Here is a 12,926-nt window from a genome sequence, read left to right as displayed (position 1 = left end):
AATCATTTTGATGTGTACTTAACAAATCCACACCATCGGGTTTCACGGTCTAAACAATACCGTCAAAGAATCCATGTTATTTATATGCTACTCTTATCCTAAGTCAACCACAAAAATGTGTAGCATAATTTACATGGGTCCCTTCCAACCTAGCTTGTAATAAAAAGAAAACCTCTAACACACAAATAGGTGCATGTTGGACCTAGCACATCTCCTCACTTCTCTTCTACTCTATAACCCACTCTTGCCATCACTTTCCCGGTTCATGCATTTAAGTGCTTATTGTGAATGGAGGAATGACACCATCACGACATAACCCTCAAAAAACCTTTTGCGTATGGTTAGTATACTCTACACTAATAATGGCATAAAGATATCAAGTTGAAAATGGTTTAGAAGGAAGAAGAGTCCATTCAAAATCTTGTGGCAAAAGAAAGGAACATCTCAAAATTCAAGAAAGAAAAAGCACAATCACTTTCATCTATGTTTATTTCATGAGAACTTTATTTGTGGAAGTCAATTTCACAAAAAGAAGAACAATTTAAATGTATGTACTCTGGTCGATGTCTAGAAGCACGCAACGTGAAACAAATTTTTGAGGGTACAATGTGAAATAATTAAATTAGAAATCTGATGTCCTAGGAGAAAAAAGGTTACAATCTAAACCTTAGCAATTTGAGAGAGAATTCAATGGAATATATTTGGCACTATTCTATTTGGCGACAAGATTCTCCCTACCAAAACCTTACAAAAGTTTGGCAGTGCCAAAGTTTAGTAACGAGTGTGACAACGAACTATCAAGCTTTTGCCATGAAAAGGAACTAGAGTTCCATGAGATAAGGAATGTTGCAAACATTCATTATCAAACTGCACATCTTACACACTTACATGAGTTGCCAAGGAGTGAGTAATTCAGTGAATTTCAATAAAATTTAATTAAAGGGCAATACAAACTCTATGAAGATGAGATCCATTAGCATACCTGAGTCGATACCTCATTATCATTTGCCATAGGTAGGATCAATATTTGCTCATAGTAGGGATACTTTTTTGTTGTTGCTCAAATAACTTTATTGTGCCTCTCATTGTTGTATCATTCATTGGATGCTCATATGTTACCTTCTTGTAGGAAAGGGATGTAGCATGTGTTCAAGAGAGATGAATGAAGTGGGGAAAAAGAGCAAATCAAGACAATAAAGGATGCACATGAAAGAAGTAAGAGAATAATAATTTTGGGTTTTGGACCATTTAAGCTGCTCCTTGGTCCTTGCATTGTCGAATGATATTGAAAGGACGCTAGCTAATACATGCTAGTCTGTCTTTTGTAAATAATTAAAACACTACCTTTGCCAATTAATTTTGTTTCCGCATTAATGGTGATATTCTCCTCCATACACGAGAATTTCTTGGATCACCCCAAAAAAAGTTACATGATTCTTCTCTTTGTTTATATAAACATTAAATTGTGCTTGTTTCTATTTCTTCAAATGGATTAGAGGGCTAGGAGGCTTGATATATTGTACATAACGCATTTAAGTTAGCCAAATCAACTTAAAATACACATTATTATAGTAAATCAAGTTAATACGCTTTGCCAAATAAACATGAGTCATCAATTTGTCCTTATTTAAATCCTTATCCGTCTATCCTAGGTACAGCTTTAAGTAGGTACAATATCTATGAGTCATCCATTGTCCATATCTAGTCACCTTAGGATATCCATCTACTATAATTAATTTTTCTTATAAGTTTGGCACTATTTTTTGTCTTATATATCCTATCTAAAGTAAGGTCACCTTATCTGTCGAAGTGAGATAAGTCCCGCACAACATCTCTACCCGAGGATATCCAATGACATCATCTATATTGTTATATTGTTGTGATAACACCACACTCCACACTTCAACCTTTTCTTAAAAGCTTCTCATTCAACTCTCATGCTCTTTTGTTTCCCCAATTGTGGACGCCAAAGCTGTGCTAAATGATTGAAGCAATGAACCGATCGGATGGCCACGATGCATGCCTTTGTTATCCTCGCCCTCCCCTACCACCAAATATCCTCCCTACTCACAAACCTCGCACCCTTTATTATTCCTTTATGTGAGTTCCAAAAGGACTACCGCAAAAGTTGGCAAAACCCTAGCCTAACCACTCAAAAGCGCTAAAAAACAGCAGTGGCCACGCTAGTACGAAGCTTAAACGAAGCTACCCCTGCACGAAATCACCTCTGGACGGACTGGACTCGATTGTGACGGAACCCACCCTGCGGGGCCCCACGTCAGCGTCCCCGTCACCATCCGCACGGGCCCCTATAAATACGGCCCACCACTGCCCATCCCATCCACCCTCTCATGCTACAGCTGCTAATGCTAATCCCCCTCCCATCCCTCTCCTAATCACTAATCATCCCCCTCTTAAACCCCCCCAAGCCCGCACCCCAACCGGCTGGCAGAGCCCGGCGGCACCCATGGACTCATCGGGCTCCGCCTCGTCCTACAAGCTGCAGCTCGCTCTCGCGGTGCTCGTCGGCGCCTCCTCCACCGCCGCCGCGGCCTACTACCTGCACTGCCGCGCAGTCGCGCAGGTCGGCGGCGACCTCGCCCGCTCCGCCTCCACCCGCCGCCGCCGGCCCCGCGCCCCCGCCGGTGCCAGCGGCGGCAAGCCCCCTCCGCCGCGCCGCGCCGCTGGCGGCTCGGCCTCGCTTCCCGACCTCTCCGCGTTCTACGATGTCGGCGGCCGCGGCGGCGGTGGGGGGCTCGCCGCCGGCGGGTACCTCGTGGAGGAGGAGGAGGAGGAGGGGCTGGTGGGCCCACACGCGAACGGTGGCGCGCTCGACCCCGCCGACTTCCTCCAGATCCCCGAGGGCTTGCCCAGGCTGCACGTGGGCCCCGACGGTATGTTTGTTCCGCATTTATGGACACGTGTGGGTGTGTGCGGCTGGGCTGGGTGCGGACTGCGGAGTACTGGAGTGGAGTGGATAGGATTTCGGGAGCTGGCTTGGAGATAGGAGAGCTAGGCCGTGAAATGGCTTCGCCGATCGGGCGCGCTGGGTATGACAATAAGAGGAAAATGAAATAAAACGCTGTCGCCCTCATCAAATTCCCAACTCTTGTGGCGATGGTCTTTAGAAATTAAAAAACTCTTGTGGCGACGGCAACCAATACACTTTTTGCTTAAAACAAACACTTATACATTACAAGGCATGGGTGGAACTTGTAAATGCATATGCATGCTCAATTTAAGCTTTAGGTGCCATGAAAGTTGTGTGCAGCTAACCCTTCAAGTCTGCAATTTCTTAAAGAAAATGAAAGGAGAAATGAATAATAATGATCATGAAGTGATCGGATGCTGTGATGCCATAGAATACAAGAGGAGATGCATTAAAATGTTTCTTGTATGGACGTGAACAGCCATTCAACTTAAGACGCTGATGCTAACACTCCTCTTTAACTCCTGGATTTATTTTTCGGGGATGCATGCATTTCCCTTGCTTGTGCTTGAACAAGCTTGTAGTATCGCATATGTAGAAGGCCATAAATTATATGGGTTAATCACTTGATAATGCTGCAATTATTTTTTAAGTTGAGAAATAACTTCCTTTTTTTTATTGAAAAGGGCCCCAGGGCTAACCACCATCGTTTGCTGTTTCTAAATCTGCAAATCTTTGCAATGCTATTGAGATGATTTTTCTAAACTATGACAGTGGAAATGTGGAATGAAGAAAGAGGTAGCTTAAGTAAAAAAATGATTATTCCTGCAAGCCTTGAATTTGGGCAACTGTTCCATTCTTTATTGATGTTTCTGCTAATATGTTAATTGGTCACACCACTTGTGCTGATTCTCTGCTGGTTGTACTAGAATCATTATTGGAGCTCAAAGCAATAACTACTTGCAAACATAGTTTTATGAGCTCAGTAATCTAAATTTGGAGTGCAAATTTTATCATACATTGCATCTATTTAATCAGCATGAGATGTGCATATAAGCTATAACTTCTGTGATACATTTTCATTATTTTTTTTCTCTATGGAAGGCAGTAAAGTCACTTTTCTTTCCTCTTCAATAGCCCTGTATAACAATGGATGGTTATTGCAGGCAATAAACAACTTGCCCGCTCAGGTTCAAACAGACGAGTTGCAGTAATTAGACCTAACTCACCCAAGTCCCCTGCTGCCAGTGCAAGTGCATTTGGGAGTGCAGATGGATCAGATGAGGACGATGCTACACAAAATGGGGGTAAACTTGACAATGGCTACATTAACACAAATGGGAACCTTGTAAGTTACCATCATCAACTTGCCATGGTATTTTCCTGTTATTTAGTTACTTGTTAGTCTTCTACTCCGAGCCTTAGCTATATACTTTTATGTCAAAGTAGACCTTGGCATGAATTTGCGTGCTAGGGAACACAGGATGGTGCACCATTGTTTTGAAATGGTAGGGATTATGCGCATGGTATAAGTTGATCAATGACTAAAATCTTTCAGGGACAATTTAGCATGAGTGTTCCTTGGTTTGATCTTGTATTGTTTCTAGGATTTAGGGTCTGTTTGGTAGAGCTCCATTTGATTCTGATTCTCTATGGGAGCTGATTCTCTGAGAGAAGTGATTCTGTGGCTGAAAGTGATTCTCTTTGGTTCTCTAGCATAAACTCTTAAAATCAGGATGGAGAATCACTTCATAGAATCAGGAGAAGCTACTTTTTTTCAGCTCCTAGCCTTTTAGTTCATTTCAGAGAATCACTTCACAGAATCAACGGAGAATCACTTCTCTCAGAAAAACTATTTGGCAGAGCTCCTGCTGGAATCAGTAGAGAATCAGCTATGGGAGCTCTGCCAAACGCACCCTTAATCTTTTTGCTCATGCAAATTTACCTTGCATACAAACTGTATTTATTTAGTGGCCAATTGTTTATACACTGGGTGTAAAAATCTTAACATCATTTCTTGGATTCAACCAGTAGCTTATTTCTGGGATGCATTACAATTATGATTACTTGTTCCGAATTATATGTACTTAAATGGTTCTGGGAATAGATATATGGAGAGAAAGGGTGAATACTTTATTTTGTTTATGTTTATCTAAATATCACAAGTCTGTACAGAAGTTATCTCGAGCTACAAGTGAACCATCATTGATTCCGATGAATCGCATGCACCCCTCCAACATGGTGAAACAATTTGTCTTTGCACTGAAACATAATGGCAATAAACTCCTTTACTCGATGCGATGTAGGTGTTTGCTAGATGCTAGGGCTGAAACTATAGATATCTCCAACATGGCAGCATGCTCTAATCTGCTCCCAAGATGGTTCCTAAGATCAAAGGATGATGTAGGTTGCTTGATGCGGTTTACATGGAGGGGTTGGGATGGTTTTCGCTAGGTCTACATCAAATGAGGCTTGCTCTAGTGTGACTATTGCATGTGATGCAAAAGGTCCACAGCAAATGATCTGCATTACATTTTAGTATACTGAGGTCATTAGGAATTTAACAAATAAGAATAGCTTGATGTAGAAAAGTAATGCACTCTCATACTAACCCTAAGGGGGTGTTTCACATCGAATGTTTAGATACTAATTTGGAGTATTAAATATAGGTTAATTACAAAACCAATTGCATAAATGAAGGCTAATTCGTGAGATGAAACTATTAAGCCTAATTAGTCTAATCATGGATTAATTAAGCTTAATAGATTCGTCTCGCGAATTAGCCTTCATTTATGCAATTGGTTTTGTAATTAACCTATATTTAATACTCCTAATTAGTATCTAAACATTCGATGTGACAGGGACTAAACTTTAGTCCCTGGAACCAAACACCCCCTAACTCTTCTACTGCTTCAGCTGCCCTTCTATGCAACTTCTAATGGTGTGAAGCTTGGTACAAGTATTCGTTTAGAAAATCTTTATTTGCTGTAAAGATGCCTTAGATAATGCCTTGGTGTTTGATATTACACTAGTTTGGTTGCTGTTATGAATCATCAATTCTATTCAAATGATGTATTCTTCAGTTCTATCGGTAGGGCAATTGGCACTTAAAACCTCAGTTTTCTCTTAATTTGTGAATACATTTTGAGCAGGAAGGAGAACACAAAGGAAATGCAAGTGTGGAAAATGGGGCTACCAAACCATTAGCAGCAGCAAACTTGATACGATCACATAGTATATCCAATGATCTTCATGCAGTTCAACCTGACCCAGTTGCTGCAGATATTCTTCGAAAAGAACCTCAGCAAGAATCGTTTATCAAGCTGTTAACTGCACCAAAGGGTATGTCATTTGAATATACATAATAATCCTCAATGCTGATTTAAAGGGTGAAACAGTAGCCTCTCTTTTCAAGCATTGACACAGCGAGAAAAAAATGCTAATATTTTTATTGTTTAATATGCTTTGATTAGGCCTCCTGGTTTGATCAGTACTATCTTTATTTTTCAAACACACTCTTTTGATAGAGTAATTAGATGCTGCAGTATGTGAATATGTGTACGATTTATCAATTTGTTGTTAGTATTTAGTGTATGTCAAGAATCATAATTGAAAACCATGGTAAAATTTAATACTTCTATTGTTGGGTTGTGTGCCTGCCCATATTCTTATTTCTCTTGTTGATTAGTTTGTGATTTTTTTGATGTGCAATTTGCAGAATATAACTCAGATACATGAGAAACTTCTTTATTCGCAAGTAATTATTTTTAAAACTGGTGGTTGCATTGTTGTCTTCAGCCGAAAAAAATCAGCACCTAGTTGAATTTCCTGTACAGCATGTATGGAAGTTTATTAAATGGTATTTGCTAATTATGGCAGAGATTCCAACTGCTGATGAGATTGAGGTTTTCAAAATCCTTCAAAAGTGCCTCGAGTTAAGAGACTCTTATCTTTTTAGAGAAGAGGTTGCTCCATGGGAGAAGGAAGTCATAAATGACCCCTGTACTCCAAAACCTAACCCCAACCCATTCACTTATGTGCCTGAACCAAAGTCAGAGGTACATTAGTTCTGCTTGTTGCAGTGTTTCAGTATCTTCCTTTTTTGTTCTATTGTGATTCCAACTATTAATTGTGCTTTCAGCATGTCTTCCAAATGGTTGATGGTGTTGTCCATGTTTATGAGGACAAGGATTGTAAGTTCTCTTACTAGCGCGCTCCACTTGATCAACCAGATGGTTTTGTGACTCATATATTTCCCCTTCCCTTTTCTGCATCAGATACAGAGAGTATTTATCCTGTGGCTGATGCCACAGCCTTCTTCACTGACTTGCATTATATTCTCCGAGTGACGGCTGCGGGGAACACAAGAACTGTCTGCCATAATCGGTTGAATCTTCTTGAGCATGTAATCATGTTGTAAAGTCATTTACCTCCTTCATACATGATGATTTTTTTTGAATGCTCTCCTGCAGTTCTTTGGGTGTGATGCATTTCTTTTTCCTTTCAGAAATTCAAATTTCATCTGATGTTAAATGCGGATAGGGAATTTCTCGCCCAGAAGACTGCACCGCATCGTGATTTTTACAATGTCAGGAAGGTTGACACTCATGTTCACCACTCGGCATGCATGAACCAAAAGCATCTGCTGAGGTTCATAAAGTCCAAACTAAGAAAAGAACCTGATGAGGTATATTCATTCATTAATTGTTGAACAACATTCCTAGCCAGTATGAAACATGATATTGTCGTTGCTTACAATCATAATTATGCATATTATCTCTTGTAGGTGGTCATTTTCAGAGATGGTACTTATATGACTTTAAAAGAGGTTTTTGAGAGCTTGGATTTAACAGGGTATGTTTTGGATTTGTCCTATGTACAAATGATGCTGACACTGCCATTGGCTAATAATTCTTTTTCTTCTCAGGTATGATTTGAATGTTGATTTGCTAGACGTCCATGCAGACAAAAGTACATTTCATCGTTTTGACAAATTCAACCTAAAATACAATCCATGTGGCCAAAGTAGGCTCAGAGAGATTTTCCTCAAACAAGACAATCTCATTCAAGGTATTAGTTGTTCCAATGTCCTTTAGTAGTCTTATGAATTTATGTCCGTAGAAAGTTGGGTCCGCTTGAACTTCACTGGGCGTTCTCTTGGAAAATCAAGATGGCCAAATTAAAATGTCAGAAAACCACACACAAAAATAGTATTTTAATTAATTGTGGCAGGAGGCTCAACAGGAAACATTTTGGGAAAATCATATACAGTGAATAGGTACCAAAGAAAACCTAAATATTTGTGTGCAGAAATATGTGATGTTTGTATCATAACAGTTTTGGCAACTTGAGATATGGCAGCTGTTTATGACTGGCCATAGTACATGCTTTGCAATGGTGGTTGTGTAGTACAGTGCTCAAAACATTGGGGAAATACCTTATGCTCCAGGCTTTTAGGTTCAAACTTATTTGGTGAAAGTTTTTCTTAGTTATTCAATGTTCATTTGTGATCATATGGTTCAATGCTTCATATTCTTCCTGTTAAACAATTACTGGTTGGCAGATGCTGATTTGTTGTCCTTATATGCTAGCTTCTAATACAATTCCAAGAGAAATCTTCTAACCACACCTTATGAGCTCATGAGCTTATTAACATGTAAGCAGCTACCTATATCTTTAGATTCTCTCCGGAAAATGGACTTAGACATAGCTAAACTGATAAATCTTGTTGCTTGGTTTTGATTGCTTTGTCTTACAACATGCCCAAGTCTTGTTTGGTGAACATGCCTATAGATTATCATTTGAAAGATGGGGTTACTGCATACTATGCCCGATACTAATTACTTTGGTTTGTAGGGTAATGATCAGATCATGAATCATGATTAATCATTATATTCACTTCCGACCAATATTTAACATTTTCAAGAAAGCTATCTTGGTGCCTTTTCGAAATACTCATATTGATTTTGATTTGAACTAGGCCGTTTCCTTGCTGAGTTGACAAAGCAAGTTTTCTCAGACCTTTCTGCTAGCAAATATCAGGTAAACTGCCAAGTTGATAACTTGTTTTTTTGTTTTTAATTCAGAGGTACTTCTTATTTGAGATCTTTAACTTTTTATTATGCTGTAATGTGCTTTGCCAGATGGCTGAATACAGGATTTCAATCTATGGAAGGAAGCAAAGTGAGTGGGACCAACTTGCAAGTTGGATAGTGAACAATGAATTGTACAGCGAAAATGTTGTCTGGTTGGTTCAGGTATCCTTTACTTTCATCTCTTGCTACTAGTTACTTGTGACAGTGTTTATAGTGTCCTGGTACTCAGTGAACTACTTGCATATATGCTAGTATATTGGATAGTTCTGTGACTCCGGCTGCTTTATTCACCTTGTCCATGTAGTATAAACCTGTAATTATATCTGAATTTTCTTTAGCTATATCTGTGGAGCTACTGCTGGTTTGTTCCACAAAACTTATGTGATTTAGTTTATAGTCATTGTTTCTTTAATCAATAATCAGTATGAATACCGAACAAAACTACTTTCAACAACAGTCTAGTCTGCAGAATGCCAAAATGAGGACTTAGCCCAAGATTTTGTTCTTATCCATGGAACAGTCAATAGTACCTTCTTTTCCTATTGAAACTATATCTTCAGAATAACATAAATGATTATAGATGCAAAGTTGGTACATGTTTCTGTCCTGATGTATCTTGTGCATTTATGATGCAGTATCCCATGAAGATAGTTATTTTAATTTTTGATGTTCTGAAGACTGTACTTTTACTGAACAACATGACAGTAAAACCAAAATGGGTACACGCTTATTGAAACTGTACTTTGCACTGTTTTGCAGATTCCACGCTTATATAATGTTTACAAGGAAATGGGTATTGTTACTTCATTCCAAAATCTTCTTGACAACATTTTCCTTCCTCTGTTTGAGGTTACTATCGATCCAGCTTCACACCCACAGCTCCATGTCTTCTTAAAGCAGGTAGAGAAATCATTGGTGTATAATTATAATCTAGATATGTACTGTATGTGTTTGTGCATGCCTCTGTGTGTGACACGCATGCACGCACGCCACGCCACGCCTGTGTGTGTGACACGCGTGCTTGTGTTTGTGCTTGTGTGTGACGCACGTGCGCACGCACACACACTCCATGCATTATGTGCGGGACACACGCACAAGCACACACACAGGCACACACGTGTGCGCGCGCGCATGAATTTATTTCGAGAACTTTAGAGTTTAGATTGAATCTTTATGCACCTTGCAGGTTGTAGGGTTGGATCTGGTTGACGATGAAAGTAAACCAGAAAGGCGGCCAACTAAGCACATGCCCACACCCGAACAATGGACCAATGTGTTCAACCCTGCATTTTCATATTATGCGTACTACTGCTATGCTAACTTATACACACTAAACAAGGTGATTATATCGCCCTTCTTACTCTAATTCTCTCCATATTTCTCAGAGAAGTAACACTTTTGTTCAAATTTCAGCTGCGTGAGTCAAAGGGGATGACCACTATCAAATTCCGTCCACATGCTGGGGAGGTAAAATCTATTCCAGGTTCCTCTCTGAAAGTCTGGTATCGTGTTTGGTCTAATGGGTATGCTCATACAGGCTGGAGATATTGATCACTTAGCTGCGACATTTCTTCTTTGTCACAACATATCACATGGAATCAATTTAAGGAAGTCTCCTGTGCTTCAGTACTTGTACTACCTTGGTCAGGTAATATGCTACCAAATTCCATAACCCAGCATGATTCCAGGGGCTCTGTATATGCATTTGCTGGCATTCACTTCAGTACTAACATGTTTCATCCAGTTAAAAATAACTGGCATTTTAGGATGGGTGAACTTTCTAATCTTTGGCTACAGATATCTAATGAATATTCAACTTGTGAAAATTTATCTGTTGGGTAATACTTCCATAAATTGTAAAAAACATTCCGTACTTGGTGGGTTTTACACATATACTATAGTCAGATTTAATGGTCAAGATGTGTTTTGGGGATAATTTTAATGTTTAAAACACTTGTTAGTGGCTGGAGACAATGACAGTAGATGGCATGATAAATGGACTTGCCACATATTCATACTCAGAGAATCTCTTTCTTAATGACATTAGAACTGGCTCCACATGTTGAATCTGTCATTTGATATTATCAGGCTGCATAATTGTATTTCTTCTTAGTTCTTTGAAGTTTCCTTGAATATTGTCTCCATGTTTGGCTGCACCTTGTGTGACATTGACTGTCCTACTTTTCAGTTCCTGATTTTTGAATGTTCTTCTTTCTAACTTTTTACTTTCAATTTTATCAGATTGGTCTGGCAATGTCCCCATTGAGCAACAACTCCTTGTTTCTTGATTATCATCGCAACCCTTTCCCAATGTTCTTCCAGCGAGGTCTGAATGTCTCACTGTCTACGGATGATCCGTTGCAAATTCACCTGACAAAAGAACCATTGGTGGAAGAATACAGCATTGCTGCTTCGGTACTCCCTATTTCCCTCTCCTTTTCTGTTCTGCAATTGTCCATGCACATATGCAGCATAAGAGTTGTGCACATGTGTATACAAGTGATTTCAGCATGCATCTTCGCAAACGCACATAGACACAGAATATGCTAGGTAACTGCTGCACCTATGCACAAAAGCATGAGGAACTCATGCCCATTTTGATGTTTTTTCAGCTGTGGAAGCTCAGTTCTTGTGATTTATGTGAAATTGCGAGGAATTCTGTCTATCAATCTGGATTTTCACATGCTCTCAAGGTGAGAAATCTTTTGCTACTTCTCTGGACATTTTTCAGTGCTTGTTCCAAACCAGCCTTCATGTTAGTTATGGAGTGATGGTGTGAAATGTGGCCCTAGGCATGCATTAAAGTGGCGCTTTTCCCTTTAGGGAGGGTGTTGAAGCCCTCTCTTAGGCATTTGAACTATATATGTTAGAAATGATGTTAGAGAAGGTTTTTACCTTCTGAGTTGTATATTTGTGTGCACAGCACGCAGCACATAATTATTTGATCTCTTGCAGGCACACTGGATTGGGAAGAACTACTTCAAGAGAGGCCCTGCTGGAAATGATATTCACAGAACAAATGTACCGCACATCAGGGTCCAATTTAGAGACATGGTATGAACATTGTTCTCATATCGATAATGTGAAGCGGATGTCATTATTTTACTAGTCTTTTTGTAGAAGTTAGGTGAAATCTGACTCATATAATGTTGTGTTTTTCAGATCTGGAGAAATGAAATGAAACTGGTTTACCTGAACAACAACATCTTAATATCTGAAGACCTGGACCAGTAAGATGTCTGCCCTTGTGTATATCCCATATTTGCTGTGGGAAGCATACTTCATGTTTGGGTATACTCTATTCCCCTTCCTCTTGTGTATATCTTGAGCCAAGTCGAAAACCAACTCTAACATGTGCTTTCTTTCGACCGTGCAGCCGCTGGAAGTAGGCATGAGGAGCTATGTGATCTGGAGTGCCTCAGCCGGCAAAACTCCCATAAATGCCCCAAGCACACCGAAGGATAGAATACCTAAAATAATAATGAGGCGAAGTGAAGCGGCACACAGGTGTGTGCTGGGTTGCGTTATAGAGGGTGCATTGTGAGGTGCAACTTGTAAAGAATGTAATCGACAGTTGATGAACTCCGGTTAGACTTTACCATGCGAATAAAGTGCTGCCGCTTGCCCTGATGAAATTGGAAATCGAACTAGATCGCATTCTTCAAGGCCACGCTCCTAATCGCATTCTTAGAGGCAGTGAATGATTTTATGGGTACTTATTATGTTGCTGGGAGAAGCTCAAGCTCTGGAAATGATAGTTCTAGCATTGGACCCATCCAGCCTTAGGTTGTTGAACGTGATAGTTGATTCCTGAGCAAAACTAGCCATAGTAAAGTTTCGGGTCGCATGAGCACATGCCGCTCCTCTATTCTTTTCCTGAAAATTGCTGATCTACGATCCAC

At 39.8% G+C, this 12,926-nt stretch overlaps 1 protein-coding gene across 1 annotated transcript; it reads left to right on the top strand.

The window, feature by feature from the left end:
* The first annotated feature begins 2,361 nt into the window (after positions 1 to 2,361).
* On the top strand, positions 2,362 to 12,689 carry LOC117849462 (probable AMP deaminase). Its single transcript, XM_034731024.2, has 20 exons — positions 2,362 to 2,894; positions 4,096 to 4,277; positions 6,082 to 6,271; positions 6,809 to 6,987; positions 7,071 to 7,122; positions 7,207 to 7,334; positions 7,437 to 7,616; positions 7,716 to 7,783; positions 7,857 to 7,999; positions 8,910 to 8,971; positions 9,073 to 9,186; positions 9,784 to 9,924; positions 10,211 to 10,363; positions 10,438 to 10,491; positions 10,562 to 10,672; positions 11,266 to 11,439; positions 11,637 to 11,717; positions 11,980 to 12,078; positions 12,187 to 12,315; positions 12,401 to 12,689. The coding sequence occupies exons 1-19, from the start codon at positions 2,468 to 2,470 to the stop codon at positions 12,256 to 12,258; spliced, it is 2,610 nt and encodes an 869-aa protein (XP_034586915.1). The 5' UTR covers positions 2,362 to 2,467; the 3' UTR covers positions 12,259 to 12,315; positions 12,401 to 12,689.
* The last annotated feature ends 237 nt before the right edge of the window (positions 12,690 to 12,926 follow it).

The sequence above is a fragment of the Setaria viridis genome, chromosome 3 (assembly GCF_005286985.2).
Source record: "Setaria viridis chromosome 3, Setaria_viridis_v4.0, whole genome shotgun sequence".
NCBI lineage: Eukaryota > Viridiplantae > Streptophyta > Magnoliopsida > Poales > Poaceae > Setaria > Setaria viridis.
This window is presented reverse-complemented; position numbering and strand designations above follow the sequence as displayed.